Consider the following 16,788-nt stretch of genomic DNA (forward strand, 5'->3'; position numbering starts at 1 on the left):
TTTTTTTTTTTACCACAAACGGTTGCTTCAACTAGGTAGCTTTTTTTTTCACAAGGGTAACAGGAAAAAATGCACCATAAAATGTATTGTGCATTTTCTCCTGAGTACGCAGATACCTCATATGTGGTGGAAATCAAATGTTTGGACACACAGCAGTGCTCGGAAGGCAAGGAGCGCCATTTGAATTTTTGAGTGCAAAATTAGCTGCACCTGTTAGCGGACGCCATGTCGGGTTTGAAGACCCCCTGAGGTGCCTAAACAATGGAGCTCCCCCACAAGTGACCCCATTTTGGAAACTAGAGGCCTCAAATAATTTTTCTAGATGTTTGGTGAGCACTTTGAACCCCTGGGGGCTTCACAAAAGTTTATAGCGTTGAGCCGTGAAAAGAAAAAAAATTTTTTTTTACCACAAACGGTTGCTTCAACTAGGTAGCTTTTTTTTTCACAAGGGTAACAGGAAAAAATGCACCATAAAATGTATTGTGCATTTTCTCCTGAGTACGCAGATACCTCATATGTGGTGGAAATCAAATGTTTGGACACACAGCAGTGCTCGGAAGGCAAGGAGCGCCATTTGAATTTTTGAGTGCAAAATTAGCTGCACCTGTTAGCGGACGCCATGTCGGGTTTGAAGACCCCCTGAGGTACCTAAACAATGGAGCTCCCCCACAAGTGACCCCATTTCGGAAACTAGAGCCCTCAAATAATTGTTCTAGATGTTTGGTGAGCACTTTGAACACCTGGGGGCTTCACAGAAGTTTATAGCGTTGAGCCATGAAAAGAAAAAATTTTTTTTTACCACAAAACGGTTGCTTCAACTAGGTAGCTTTTTTTTTCACAAGGCTATCAGGAAAAAATGCACCATAAAACGTATTGTGCATTTTCTCCTGAGTACGCAGATACCTCATATGTGGTGGAAAGTAATTGTTTGGGCGCATGGCGGGGCTCAGAAGAGAAGGAGCGCCATTTGACAGCAAAATTGGTTGGAATCATTAGCGGACGCCATGTCACGTTTGGAGACCCCCTATGGTGCCTAAACAGTGGAGCTCCCCCACAAGTGACACCATTTTGGAAACTAGAGCCCTCAAATAATTTTTCTAGATGTTTGGTGAGCACTTTGAACACCTGGGGGCTTCACAGAAGTTTATAGCGTTGAACCGTGAAAAGAAAAAAAAATTTTTTTACCACAAAACGGTTGCTTCAACTAGGTAGCTTTTTTTTTCACAAGGCTATCAGGAAAAAATGCACCATAAAATGTATTGTGCAATTTCTCCTGAGTACGCAGATACCTCATATGTGGTGGAAAGTAATTGTTTGAGCGCATGGCGGGGCTCAGAAGAGAAGGAGCGCCATTTGACTTTTCAAACGCACAGACGCAGTGCACTGATCGGCCGCTGCAGGATGCACGGTCGGATGCGATAAAAAAGCGTCGGGGATACGTAAAAAAAAAAGTCACGCCAAAAATTGACCATGGATGCAGATACGTTATGTGCATCCCTGATCAGCGCTTGGCGGGATGCACAGACGGATGCGATACAAAAAGCGTCGCAAATACGGAAAAAAGTCACGCCAAAAATTGAGCAGGGATGCCGATCCGTTATCTGCATCCCTAATCAGCGCTTGGCGGGACGCACGGACGGATGCGATACAAAAAGCGTCGGGGATACGGAAAAAAGTCACGCCAAAAATTGACCACGGATGCAGATCCGTTATGTGCATCCCTGATCAGCGCTTGGCGGGACGCACGGACGGATGCGATACAAAAAGCGTCGGGGATACGGAAAAAAAAGTCACGCCAAAAATTGAGCAGGGATGCCGATCCGTTATCTGCATCCCTGATCAGCGCTTGGCGGGACGCACGGACGGATGCGATACAAAAAGCGTCGGGGATACGGAAAAAAAAGTCACGCCAAAAATTGAGCAGGGATGCCGATCCGTTATCTGCATTCCTGATCAGCGCTTGGCGGGACGCACGGACGGATGAGGTGTAAAAATGGACAGGGGATACGGAAAAAAAAAAAAAAAGTTATACTCACAGTACCCAGAGGACTAGCAGGAGGATCACTGACCAGAAGAGCTGCAGAGGAACAGATGGCAGAGAGATGGACAGCTTTACAGGAGCAGCAGGCGAGATCAGCAGAATGCCCAGGAAGGACCCAGCGATGGACGCAGATGTGATCAGGCCGGTGAAGACAGGTAAGAGGACGTCGGGGGAGAGCAGAGGGGGAGAGGGGGGGGAGAGCAGAGGGGGGGTTGAGAGCAGAGGGGGGGGGAGAGCAGAGGGGGAGGGGGAGAGCAGAGGGGGAGACCGGAGAGGGAGCTGCAGAAGCAGAATAGAAATAATGGGGGAGGCAGTCAGATCGCGGGGGGAGCGGATCGGGATGTCGGGGGGGGGGGTTTGGTGTGGTTGGGGGGAGCAGATCGCGGGGGGGGGGGCACAGCAGGGGCTATCACGGCAGCGCGCAGGGGCACCACGGGAGCGCGCACGGGCTGCAAAGTGAGCACAGTACTCACTTTGCAGCAGCAGCGGTGACCTCAGCAGCAGCGGTGGTAGCAGATCGGGATGCCGGGGGGCAGATCGGGGCGTAGGGGGGAAGATCGGGGGGGGCACGGGCAGGAGCCTTCACGGGAGCGCGCAGGGGCCTTCACGGGAGCGCGCAGGGGGGCGGAATACTTACCATTGGAGCAGGAGCGGCGGAGACATCAGAGGCGGCGGCGGCAGCAGCAGCGGTGGCGTGGTACCAAAAGTACCAGCCACTCCACGCTGCAGACATGTTGGGGGAGGGCTCACAGGCCAGCACAGGCCTGGGGAGGGCGGCCACCGGCAGATCAGACCGCCCCACTGCACACTGATTGGAGCGATTGCGCGTCATAGCACGATCGCTCCAATCAGTGCTGCAGGGGCTGGGGGCGGCATGTTTGAGGTCCACCTATGATATGCTGCAGCAGCTGCGGCATCTCATAGCTGGATCTCACAGGATCGCACTAATTCGGGCATTATTTTTGCCGAAATTAGTGCGATCGATGTGGTTGGCGGTTCAGATTTGAACAGCCAATCACATCGATCGTCGATAGGGGGTGGCGATGCCGCCCCCCCTGGGGTCAAGCAAAGGTCCCCTGCTGTAAGAAACAGCAGGGGACATCATTTGAAAGCCGTTGCTATGGCCACGGCAATCAAATGAAGTTTAGGCAGTAAAATTACGTCCCTGGTCGTTAAGTCAGGTTAAAATAGGACGTAATTTTACTGCCCGCGGTCGTGAAGGGGTTAAGAGGTATATTTTTTCTCTTACCTTTCTATAGATATCATCATATGAGGACTTATTTTTAGTTATAATTTTAACTACATTACACATAATATAACTAATCTATACAGTTGTTGAAATAAGTATTGAACTGTCACGTCATTTTCTTTAAGTAAATATATTTCTAAAGGTTGTATTGACCTGAAGTTCTCACCAGATATTGGTAACAACCCACAAAGGCAGAGAAATCAAACCATAGATGTCCATACATTATGTGTAATAATCGAAAATGAGACATGGAAAAAGTATTGAACACGCTTACTGAAATTAATTTAAACTTCGTACAAAAGCCTTTGTTGTAGATGACAGCTTCAATATGCCTCCCATATGGAGAAACTAGCGGCATGCATTGCTCAGATGTGATTTTGTCCTATTCTTCCATGTAAACACTGTTGAAATCCTGATGGCTCCATGGGCTCCAACTATTAACACTGAGCTTTAGTTCCTTCTGTATATTTCCTATTGTATTATTAAGGTCCAGTGATTTGCTGGGCCATTCTAGCAACTTTATTTTCTTTGTCTGAAACCAGTTGAGAGTTTCATTGACTACATGTTTGATATTATTGTTTTGGTGAAATATCTAACAGCATTTCATCTTCATCATTCTGGTATATGGCTGCAGATTTTATCAATAATGATAAAAAACAGCCCCTCGCCATGATATTCCCACATCCAAACTTCACAGTTGGTATGGTCTTTTGGGGGTGATATGCAGCGCCTTTTGGCCTCCAAGCATGGTGTGTATTAATTATGACATGTTAAGAGTTCAGTTTTGGTCTCATCTGACCAGACTATATTTTCCCAATATTTAATAGGCTTGTCTAAATGTTGTTGAGTAAACTTTAAATGTACTTATGCTTTTTATTCAGCGATGGAGTCTTGCTTGTTGAGCATGCATACCGGCCATGTAGGTTGAGTGCATTACTTATTGTTTTCTTTTAAACAATTGTACCTGCTTGATTTTAGGTCTTTCTGTAGCTCTCCACAGGTAGTTCTTGGCTCTTGGACAACTCTTCTTATAATTATTGGACAACTCTTCTGTCTGAAATCTTGGTCATAACCAGTTTATGGTTAAATGATGTTTGCAGTTCTGGATTATGGCCCCTATAGTGATCAATGGAATCTTTAGCAGCTTAGAAATTCTTTTGTAACCAATGCCATCAGCATGTGTTGCAACAGCAAAGGTCTTGAGATCTGGTTTTGCCCATCATGAGATGTTTCTTGTGTGGCACGTTGGTAATGAGACTCCTTTTTATAGGCCATCAGTTGAAAGAGTTGATATTACTTTTCACAAAGTGGCAGAATTGCTTTCTAATTACTGATAAATTTCAGCTGGTGTCATGACTTTTCATGGCTTTTGCACCCCTTTATTCATGTGTTCAATATTTTTTTCCCAGTGTCATTTCTCATTAGTAATTCTGGAAATAATTAGTGTGCACACTGCCAGATGTGTAGGTATTGGTAGATGGGATACAAGTTCCCCCGTAGTATTTCTGTATGGAAATCACCGCACTCTTCAAAGCGTTTCATGCAATTTGGCTTTGTATTTTAAACAGACAGTTGATTGACAGGTGAGGGTACAGGAAAAAGGCGACACAAGGGACATTTCGACCTGTGTAGGTCTTTTTCATAACATCGCTCTTGTTACTTGATGCAGGGGCGCTCCCGTGCTTGAGTCCCAGCTGTTCTGTCTGTGTGCACACAGAAATTTCTCATTAGTACACATAACAATTTATGGACATCTATGGTTTGATTTCTTGGCCTTTGACCGATTTATATATTCTAATTGAGTTTTAATATGGAGTTTGCTTTCAATATAGACACTTATTTTCAAGGCCATACTTCACAGAAAAAAAAAAAATAACAGGGTACTGTTAATAATAATAATAATAATAATAATAATAATCTTTATTTCTTTAGCGCCAACATATTCCACAGCGCTTTACAATTCAGGAGGCTCATATACATATACATATACATATCATATACATAAACATATACAAACAAGTAACAACTATAGAAGATACAATATTTAAAGGGAAAAATGGCAACCCTGCTCGTGAGAGCTTACAATCTACAATGAGATGGGGGAGGGGCAAGGTACAAGTGCTTATTTACAATGACAATCCAGCCATCTTATGGGGGATAGATGATGGCTTCCTGGACCAGTTGGCCAGAGCCTTGAGATGCATTTGGGTGCCATGGAGTTTGACGTGGGGTTATGTTCTGAGAAGTTGTAGAGGGATTAGGTGAAATTAGTTTGGCTAGGGAGTGTGATAGGCCGCCCTAAAAAGATGCATTTTTAGGGAGCGTCTGAAGCTGAGTAAGTTGTTATTTGTCCTAACTTCTTGGGGTAGAGCGTTCCAGAGGTTTGGTGCAGCTCGGAAGAAGTCTTGGATTCGGGAGTGGGAGGTTCGAATTAGTGTGGATGTTAGTCGAAAGTCATTTGCAGAGCATAGAGAACGGGTGGGATGATCGACAGAGAGGAGGGTGGAGATGTAGGGGGGTGCTGCACTGTGGAGAGCTTTGTGGGTGAGAACAAGCAGTTTGAATTGGATCCTGTGATATATGGGCAGCCAGTGCAATGACTGGCAGAGATCAGAGGCATCCGAGTAGCGGTTAGCCAGATAGGTGACCCTGGCTGCTGCATTAAGGATGGACTGTAGAGGGGAGAGTCTAGTTAGGGGGAGACCAATTAATAGAGAGTTACAGTAGTCAAATCATTACTGTTGAATTGTCATTCACCCAAACAGTATGCTGCTTGAGTTGTAACTCTGCAAATCAAAAAAGTCCGTGGAGCTTCTGTTAGGAGTCTCAACACAGAAACCAGCCAGATATTCCTCCAGGAAGGACCCAGCCAAGGGGTGGCTTTTTTTAGGAGACCACCATAACCACCATATTAAGTGGCCCTTTTAGTCAATATCCAACTTTTTTACAAGTTTAAAGATATGACAAGGGCAGCCGCAATATCAAGGCCAGGTATCCATCCACAGACAGCTGTTTTGGGGTATTGCCCCTCATCAGTGTGGAGTAGGATTCTGGCCAGGTGGGAGCAATGCCTAGTAGACCAACAAGACAAAACAATCACTGATCTCGGGGAGACCAGCCAGAGAAAACACTGCCGGCAGCCAGCGAGGGCGCTCAAGACAGTGAAATCCTAGGTACATTGACCCCTGGGAAATATGCAAATCAAAAAAGTCTGTGGAGCTCTGTTAGGAGTCTCAACACAGTCATATCTTTAAACTTGTCAAAAAGTTGGATATTGACTAAAAGGGCCACTTAACATGGTGGTTATGGTGGTCTCCTAAAAAGAGCCACCCCTTGGCTGGGTCCTTCCCGAAGGGATATCTGGCTGCTTTCTGTGTTGAGACTCCTAACAGAAGCTCCACAGACTTTTTTGATTTGCATATTTCCCAGGGGGCAATGTACCTAGGATTTCACTGTCTTGAGGGCCCTCGCTGGCTGCTGACAGTGTTTTCTCTGGCTGGTCTCCCCGAGATCAGTGATTGTATTGTTTTGTGTTGCGTTGTAACTCTGTAACTGTGGAACTTTATAATAGAAATATGAAGCTCTCTATTATGATGGTGACAATTATGATGATTGCTTTCATTCTTCACATTATATATATGTTTTTTATTATGCTTTTTTTATGTTGTTTAGCATATGAATACAGCAACGTCCCTAAACTATTATTTTTTTTTTCTAGCACCACAATAAACACAGATTTTTCATCATAAGGTAAGTAGTGAAATAAAATGTAAGTCAGGTTAAAGCCTTGATAGGCCTAAAATATAAATAAGGTTATAGCAATCATTAATTAAAGCAGTGTAAGCAATAAAAGCTTCACACAGCTGATCTGTGGAGGTGCTGACAATGGATCCATGCCAAAGTAATATGGATGATAACCTAAGCTGAGAATATTCCATCAATATGCCTGTGGCCTGGCATCACAGGAGAAGTAATATGGCAGTTGATGGATCCAGCTGCCGTGACAACTTATCAGCATCTCGTAATTGTGCTTAGTGTGTCTAGAACGGTGACCTGAAGCCTGGTGGATGTCAGAACTGACCCGCTGTTTTTAGATCCATCTCACCCCGCAGGTTCCTAATCTCCTAAATGCTCCTCTATATAGTGATAGTGTAGTGTATTACCACTATATACAGTATGTGAAACAGATGCCAACAAGGGGTTAAAGGGATAATTGATACGTCAGTGTTTAGGCAATATGTAATCTATCATTTATAAATTTTAAGTTAGAGAGGAAATACAATCTGTATTAAATTTCCTTTTTAAATAAAAAAACTATGTTCTGTTAAAGGGCTGGTCTGACACCTAAAGTGTATTTTCTAATGACCTATCTTCACCCCTAACCACTTTTGTACTTATTTTTATTATAAAAGTCACAACATTTCTCCATCTATCTAATCCTTAAAGGTGTTTTTTACTGCACTTCCTGTGACATTTGTTTTTTGAGAGTAGTCTCAGACATAACATTACAAGGAGGCTGGTGCTGCAGTCACTCCCCACAGTGTCCATCACTCCTCCTAGAACAGGACGTCATCAGGGGCAACGCTGAAGATATTTACTAGTTCCTTGCATCACCACCCTCTGAGGATGTCCTGGGTGATGTGTGATGGACGCTGTGGCCGGTGTCAGTGGAGCGCTGGCATACTATTCATCTCTCTGCCCCATGGAGGAGTGGAAGAGGATTCCACTAGTAGCAAGTTTTGTTCCACTAAAAAATTTACAAAAATGTGAGGGGTGTACTCATTTTTGTGACATACTTTTATTGTTCCCTCTAAAAGGATTGACAGTAAGTTTCTTGCGAAAAATACAATTATCCTAGCCATTAGATCAGGGTTCCCCAACTCCAGTCCTCAAGGCCCACCAACAGTGCATGTTTTCAGGATTTCCTTAGCATTGCACTGCTGTTGGAACCAGCACCTGGGCAGGTAATTACATTAACACCTGTGCAATACTAAGGAAATCCCAACACCTGCACTGTTGGTGGGCCTTGAGGACTGGAGTTGGGGACCTCTGCATTAGATAGTGCTATAATCAACTGTTAGTAAGGCACAGTTAAAGAAGTTGTTCGAGATAAACTCTAAAAAACATTTTCAGTTTATCTGTGCTGTATTGTGATCTAAAACATTCCTACATTATTTTTTTAGTTTTCTAACTTTTGTTCCTCTTGAATTATCACTTTATGCTCTGCAGTCAAATTATTTACCTGCAGCTCAAGCACTCTTGACTTTCCTTTCCTTGGTTGCCAAACCTCACAGTCAGAGCTGTCACCACCCGGCCTCACTGTCTAGACCGACCCTCTGCACACACATTGGCTGTCATTATTCTGCTTAGAACTGATTGATGGCTCCAGCATTGGAAATACAGAGCAGTGATACTACCTCTTATCTGTGCTAGCACAATCACCTCACATCCCATCCCCCGCACATATAATGTAGTAATGTGTCCATCCTTGTCCCCATCCTATAGTAATGTCCCCCATCCTTGTGCCCATCCTATAGTATTGTGCCCCATCCTTCTGCTCATCCTGTAGTAATATCCCCTTCTCCATTGATCAGCTGCTGGCCTCTGATTGGCCGGCGGCTGATCAATGCAGTAGCTGTATGCAAAGCTTGTCCCTGCGCAGTGCCCGGAAATCTGTCCTCTGATATAAAGCTCTGTCAGTGGCGGCCTCTGTACAGGCAGCGATCAGCAAGGGGGCAACAGGTCTGCGCGCCGCAAGCAGCATCAGGGGCCTCTGCTGACAGCGCTTTATATCAGAAGACAGATTCCTGGGCACTGCGCAGGGACAAGCTCTCTATACAGCTTCTCCAGTGATCCGCTGCTGGACTCTGATTGGCCAGCGGCTGATCATTGCAGAAGCTGTATACAAAGCTTGCATCTGTGCAGTGCCAGGGAATCTGTCCTTTGACAGCACTGATTGCGCGGCCCCAGCACAGGCAGTGATCATCAAGGGGTCTGCGAGCCTGTGCGCCGCAAGAAGCATAAGAGGCCACATGCTGCCTACGGGCAGAGTCTTTGAGACCACTGTACTACGGGATATGTGGGAGGGTGCAGGGAAGCGGGCGGGGACTCCACATACTGTACCTGCCCAGCAGAGTGGCAACATGAAGTCTGCTGTGTTGCCCGTCAACAAGGTACAGCCCCTGTTGACGTGATGTCACAGGAAGCAGCAAAATCACGGCAGGAGCGGTCACATGACCGCTCTGAGCCAGGGTAAAGGCGCTGACAGCTGGGCAGGTAGGTAGTTGCTATCTACTTACCCGTCCTTTTGTAGCCCAACAGTGAAATGACAAAAAAGGCAAAATAACCCCTTTAATCTCTAGTTACAGTCCATACAATTACATCAAATTTATTTGCGTTGCATACACATCTGGCTTCTTTGTGACTGTCATACAATAAAATATTAAGAAGAAAGACAGGTTGCAATGGAAGCAGTCCTGGCACAAAATTCTATTTAGCACCAGTTTTAGGCTATGGTCCCACGACTGTAGAGTCTCTAATCCAAAAGATGCAACTATGCAAATTGTTATGTGATCAAACTCAGAGTTTGATCAGATTGTCAGCTTAGTTTGATCCAATTTTCTCAGATGAGAAACACGGAGCATGGGAATATGGAGAACAAAATTTCTCTATCTTCTCCATTGTGTGAATCTGCGATGTCATCCAAGTGTAGTCCAATGATTTCCACGCACCCATAGACTGGAATGGTTGAGTTTGATCAGATTTGTGCCGTAAATCGAAGCACGCAGAATCTGTCAGTGACAAAAAAGAATCGGGCATCAGCATTGCACCATTGAATAACATTATTACCCAAAAAAAATCAGATAGCACTTGTCCAATGTATAGGCTCGTGTGAGAAAGCCCTTAAAGATGTATTCACTTTAAGTATATTGGTCAGTATTCTGCTCTCTGAGTAGAACAGATATAGAAAATATATCACTATGTGAAAATGGCTTTACTATCGAGTAATAACAAGTACAATCTACTGCTTAAATTTTAGAATTACTCTGAGACCTCCTGCAGCAATTTATAGTTATATCCGAAAGTTTTGGCACCCTGAAAATTGTTCGAAAAAAGGAAGTACTTCTATCACAAAATGATTTCAAATACTTTTTTTTATTTCCTTTGTGTGTATTGGAACAAAATGCAAAAAAAATAGAAAAAAGGCAATTTGGACATAATTTTACACAAAACCCTAAAAATGGTCCTAAATTTTTGGAACCTTTCTAAACTTCTGGGAAAACAACTTAGTTTCAAGCATGTGATGCTTGTTCAAAATCACCTGTGGCAAGTAACAGGTGTGTGCAAAATGAAAATCACACCTGAGATCAGATAAAAAGGGGAGAAGTTGACTCAATATTTGCATTGTTTGTGTGCCACACTAAAGGGGGCTTTACACGGTAGCGATATCGCTAGCAATTTGTAGCGATAGCGAGCGTGTAAGTACCCACCCCCGTCGTGCATGCGATTGTTTGTGATCGCTGGCGTAGCGAACATTATCGCTACGGCAGCGTCACACATACTTACCTGGTCGGCGGCGTCGCTGTGACTGCCGAACAATCCCTCCTTCAAGGGGGAGGGATGTTCGGCACCACAGCGGCGTCACCGCAACTTCACTAAGCGGCCGGCCAATCAAAGCGGAGGGGCGGAGATGAGCAGGACGTAACATCCCGCCCACCTCCTTCCTTCCGCATTGTGGCCGGCGGCAGGTAAGGAGACGTTCCTCGCTCCTGCGGTGTCACACATAGCGATGTGTGCTGCCGCATGAGCGATGAACCACCTGGATAAACAACCCTTACCGATTTTTGAGTTTGGGACGACCTCTCCATGGTGAACGATTTTCACCATTTTTGAGGTCGCTTAAGGTCGCTGGTAAGTGTCACACGCTGCGATATCGTTAATGACGCCGGTTGTGCGTCACTAACAACTTGACCCCGATCACCAAACATTAACGATATCGTAGCGTGTAAAGCCCCCTTTAGCATGAAGAAAAGAAAGAGGAGAAGAGAACTGTATGAGGACTTGAGAACCAAAACTGTTGAAAAATATCAACAATCTCAAAGTTACAAGTCCATCTCTAGAGATCAAATGTTCCTTTGTCCATGTTGCGCAACATAATTAAAAAGTTCAATCAAATCAAGAATCCCATTGATCACCTGTGGAGAGATCTTAAAATTGCTGTTGAGAGAAGGCGCCTTCAAATATGAGAGACCTGGAGAAGTTTGCAAAAGAGGTGGTGCAAAACTTCAGGTGTGAGGTGTAAGAAGCTTGATGATGGTTATAGGAATTGATTGATTGCAGTTATTTATTTCAAAGGATATGCCACTGAATATTAAGTTGAGGATGCCAACAATTTTGTCCAGCCCATTTTGGGAAATTATGTCCAGTTTGCCTTTTTTCTTCTATTGTTTCAATACACACAAAGGAAATAAACATGTGTTTAACAAAACATGTAATTGCAATCATTTTCTGGGCAAAATATTTTATTTTCTGGAACAATTTCAAATGTGCCAACACTTTTGGCTATGATTTATATATATATTTATATATATATATATATATATATATATATATATATATATATATATATATATATATATATATAAAAAATTATTATTATTTTTTAAAAAAATTTTTTACATAAGGTGTCAGATATCTGTTTTGCTTCTAGCTATCCTGCACATATCAATGTAACAAATGTTTGCTTTTACTGACTCATTTGTGACTGTTTTTTCCTTCTATTTTAGGATGAATTTCTCAGTGTGGTTATCTAACATTGCATATACTATCAAGATGTATTGATAGCTTCTAGCTGCACAACATATATGTATTTGTTGTACTATCTTTCATCTGACTGTATTCAGTTTGCAAATAAAATATATTGGCTCAAAGTTGAGTGGAATTCATTTGTCACAATACTGTATATGAGATAAAATACCATGCTATCTGATGGTAAAAATTCATATAGTTACTGTATACTGTGTTACCATTGCAGATGCTGTCAGTATATCATTAAGTACTGCAAAACATAGAATTGCGATAAAAAGGCAGTTTCTGCATGATTTCATGGATAGTCAATAATCCCAACCTAATCGACCCTTTGGACCATAGTTAAGGCCGCTTTACACGCTGCGATATCGGTACCGATATCGCTAGCATGGGTACCCGCCCCCATCTGTTGTGCGACACGGGCAAATCGCTGCCCGTGCCGCACAACATCGCCCAGACCCGTCACACTACTTACCTACCCGGCGACGTCGCTGTGACCGGCGAACCGCCTCCTTTCTAAGGGGGCGGTTCGTTCAACGTCACAGCGACGTCACAGCTGCGTCACTGAACCGCCGCCCAATAGAAGCGGAGGGGCGGAGATGAGCGGGACGTAACATCCCGCCCACCTCCTTCCTTCCGCATAGCGGCCGGGAGGCAGGTAAGGAGAGGTTCCTCATTCCTGCGGTGTCACACGGAGCGATGTGTGCTGCCGCAGGAACGAGGAACAACTTCGTTACTGCTGCAGTAATGATTTTTGAGAATGGACCCCCATGTCACCGATGAGCGATTTTGCACATTTTTGCAACGATGCAAAATCGCTCGTAGGTGTCACACGCAACGGCATCGCTAATGCGGCCGGATGTGCGTCACCAATTCCGTGACCCCAACGAGTTCGCAATAGCAATGTCGTAGCGTGTAAAGCCCCCTTTACATGTGCATAGCCATAGTATTCATTAAGCTCAACGTTATTTGAGTATGCCCCGTAAGAAGCTGAAAGGTAAAACCCAGATCTGAGACTAGTTTGCTGTATGTGGCTCCTAAGTTTTGTCATATCATCTTTTAATGCTCTGATTTTGTGAGTACAATTAAATCAACTTGCAATAACAATATAATTACAGTGTAACTTAATATACAAGCTCCGTTCAAAGGAACAAATGTGTGAATTGATCCCAATTTAGTGTCATCAATGATGGTGAAACTACAAAGCAAAAAATAAATCTCTTTTGAAATCGCACTTAGGCTATGTGCCCACGGGACCTTGTTTCTGCGTATTTTGCCACGGAAAACCTGCGGATTTTTCTGGATTTTCCAGATAAATCCGCAGGTTTTAGCATATACAGTCACTCCCCATGTTATCCTATGGGACATGGGGAGTGCTGTGTCCACACTGCGGAAAGGGCGACTGCCGAACTTGCTGCGGATGTAGGCATCCGCATGTGTAATTGCCTGTCAATTATTCATGCGGAATTACCTGCGGATGTCCCGGCCCTCAGCTATGGAGATAAGAGGCCGGGACGTCCGCAGGTAAGCCGCATGTTTCCTGCAGCTATTCCGCTGTAATCTAGCAGCTACAAAATAGCTGCGGACGCCGGCGGGCAGCTGCGGGAAATGCGCTCGTACCTGCGGATACATCCGCAGGTACGAGCGCCCGTGGGCACATAGCCTTTGGGGGCTCTATGCTCTTTTACTATTTCACAATCAATAAAAAACTGCAATCTTATAGACTGTTTAAATTGGCCCCGAGTCACTAGTATTAAACTCATACATCCTGTTCTTTTCTGCAGCTACAAGAACATAAACAGAAATAGACACTATTGACTTGTGACTAGAGATGGGCAAACCCACACATGTTTGGGTTTAGCGGATCCGGCTTGACTTAAAATAAACAAAGTCCATTACAGGCATAGCCTTGAACCCGAACATGAGCCTGACCTTCATAAAGTCTATGGAGACCCAAACATGTGTGCTGTAATACAGTGGTAGTAAGGGCTAGGGGGATGTAAAACAGGAGAATTATACTTACCGAGTCCCAGTGATGGGCAAACCCAAACTGTAAACCCTTCTCAGGGAAGTCCGTGTTACTGTTTGGGTTCGGCCACCCAGATAAAAAAAATTTAAAAAAGTTAAAAGGAAGCAAAATAGAGATTAAAGGTGGAGATTTATACTTAGCTCATTAGCTCTCATGCATATTCACTGCTTCCCCTTCCCACTGTCTGTGACAGCATGTGTTATTGGTTGAAGTCAGACTGACGGCGTCTGTGATTGGTTGTGGAGTAGAAATGTAAATAAACAATTGGGAAAAAAATGACGTACCCAGCACAGATAAAGCAGACAGCTACAGCCCCCAGTTGTGTGTATTTTCTTTGCTGTATAAGTAAAATATAAGGGACCCCATGCAGATTATTTTAAAATTGGTTAAATAAATAATTAAAAAAAACAGGGTGAGGTCACCCAATTTTGATACCCAAATCAAAATAAGGCAGATAGCTGGAGAAGCCACTGGTTATTGGCCCCCCAGCCTAAAAGTATCAGCCTGCAGCCGCCCTGGAATTGTCACATCCATTAAATGTGACAATTCTGGCCCTTTACCTGGCTCATCCCAATTGCCCTGGTGTGGTGGCATTCGGAGAAATATAAGGGGTTAATGACAGCTATGATTTGTCAAAAATCACAGCTGTTATCACCTTGAGGTTAGTAATGGGGAGGTGTTTATTAGACCCCCATTGCTAACCTTGTAAGTTAAATGAAATAAACATAAAACACAGAAAAATCCTTTATTTTTAAAACAAAACATCCTTTTTTTGAAAATTTATTAACCCCCAAAACAACCTGCAGGTCCTACGACGATCCTGGCTTTGCTACATCCTGAGATCTCAGTGCGTGGTCACATTAGAAAATGTGACAAATCATTGTGGTTTTGGTGTATTTTTTGCTAGGAGATGCAGATTTGGTGCAGAAATGTCTGCAACCAAATATTCAATGTGCACACATTGCCTAATGCGATAATTCGGCATTGAGTTCAATTACTTCACCTGAGGTGAGTTCACTGAGTTCAATGAGTTTACCTCAGGTCAGTTCACCTCAGGTAACAGCTGGAGTACCGTGGGAACCCCAACTGTGACTTCAGGTGAACTCATTGAACTCAATTAAGGATTCACAGTTCGGGTTTGTCTATCACTGCTTGTGACTAGTGGATCCTGTGTTACCTACTGTGTAGAGAGGTGTCACCTTTCAATATAGAAAAAATCTCAGCCATTTATTTTCAATTTCATAACTTAGAGGCACACAGTTGACATCTCAGATTGTATAAATTTTCTTTTCCATCTGGCCCAAACTATTAAAATAACTATTCCTGAAAACTGCAAGTTTGATGTTCAGACACCTATGACCTTGTTCTTCTGCAGTCCACCCCTACCTTCTCTAACAACATAAATTCCCTTTTAACACTGACACCGACTACTATTGCCATAGCTTCCAACCATCCCAGATTCAGTGGCAGTGTCCTGGCATTCACTGATCTTGTTCCAGTTCCTCCTCTCAGTGCAAGGCATAAATTAAATTCTCTGCACTGGTTTACTGGGACAAAAGCTCTCACAGCCGGGAGCGTTTCCTTCACCGTCTCGGGCTATTTAACCCCCTGAATGCCACGATTGATATTGATTGCAACATTAAGGGGCCCTTTGCACACTACGACATCACAAGCCGATGCTGCGATGCCGTGCGCGATAGTCCCCGCCCCCGTCGCAGCTGCGATATCATGGTGATAGCTGCCGTAGCGAACATTATCGCTACGGCAGCTTCACATGCACTCACCTGCCCTGCGATGTCGCTCTGGCCGGCAAACCGCCTCCTTATTAAGGGGGTGGGTCGTGCGGCACCATAGCGGTGTCACACGGCAGGCGGCCACGTAAACATCCCGCCCACCTCCTTCCATCCGCATAGCCAGCCGGGACGCAGGTAGGAGCTGTTCCTCGCTCCTGCGTCTTCACACACAGCGATGTGTGCTGCCGCAGGAACGAGGAACAACATCGTAACATCGGTCTTTCCCAATTAATGGAAATGACTGACGCTACATCAATGATACGATTACGACGCTTTTGCGCTCATTAATCGTATCATAAAGGATTTACACACTACGATGTCGACAGTGACGCCGGATGTGCATCACTTTCGATTTGACCCCACAGACATCGCACCTGCGATGTCGTAGTGTGCAAAGTGCCCCTTAGGAGCCTGGGAGACGGTGTTTCCTCTCCCATCTGATCGGCGTCCCAGCAACTTCAGCGCAAAGGTCTGATAGTTCCCATAGCAAACTGAGGTTGTCATTATGACCTCTGGGTCAGCTAACTACAGCTAATCTGTTAGACCTTGTCAGGAGCATGGTCTAAAAGGCATCTTTCTATTTTCCCCCAAAATAAGACCTACCCCGGAAATAAGCCCTAGTAGGATTTTTGGAGCTTTTTGGAGTATGTTTAAATATAAGCCCTGCTCCAAAAAGAAGCTCTAGTTGCAGTTCCATAAGGATGTGTCCAAGCAGCTAAACAAGTTAGAGTACAGCAGGACTCTTCATCAAAGAAAGCAGACATCCCCAAAAGAAATAACACACAAGAGGTCTTTATGTAATCGGACACTCCCATTGTACAATTATAACAACGCTATGAAAAAATATTTTACGTATAACATTTCTTCA

At 44.2% G+C, this 16,788-nt stretch overlaps 1 protein-coding gene across 1 annotated transcript in view; it reads left to right on the forward strand.

Annotated features, from left to right (window-relative positions):
* Positions 1–12,220, forward strand: part of LOC142291353 (myosin-binding protein H-like) — a 196,870-nt gene extending 184,650 nt beyond the window's left edge. The window contains exons 10-11 of the mRNA XM_075335822.1: positions 7,009–7,040; positions 12,077–12,220. Coding sequence (XP_075191937.1) covers positions 7,009–7,019 — 11 coding nt within the window. The 3' untranslated portion in view covers positions 7,020–7,040; positions 12,077–12,220. The remainder of the gene's footprint in view (positions 1–7,008; positions 7,041–12,076) is intronic.
* Positions 12,221–16,788: the final 4,568 nt, after the last annotated feature.

The sequence above is a fragment of the Anomaloglossus baeobatrachus genome, chromosome 2 (assembly GCF_048569485.1).
Source record: "Anomaloglossus baeobatrachus isolate aAnoBae1 chromosome 2, aAnoBae1.hap1, whole genome shotgun sequence".
Lineage (NCBI taxonomy): Eukaryota > Metazoa > Chordata > Amphibia > Anura > Aromobatidae > Anomaloglossus > Anomaloglossus baeobatrachus.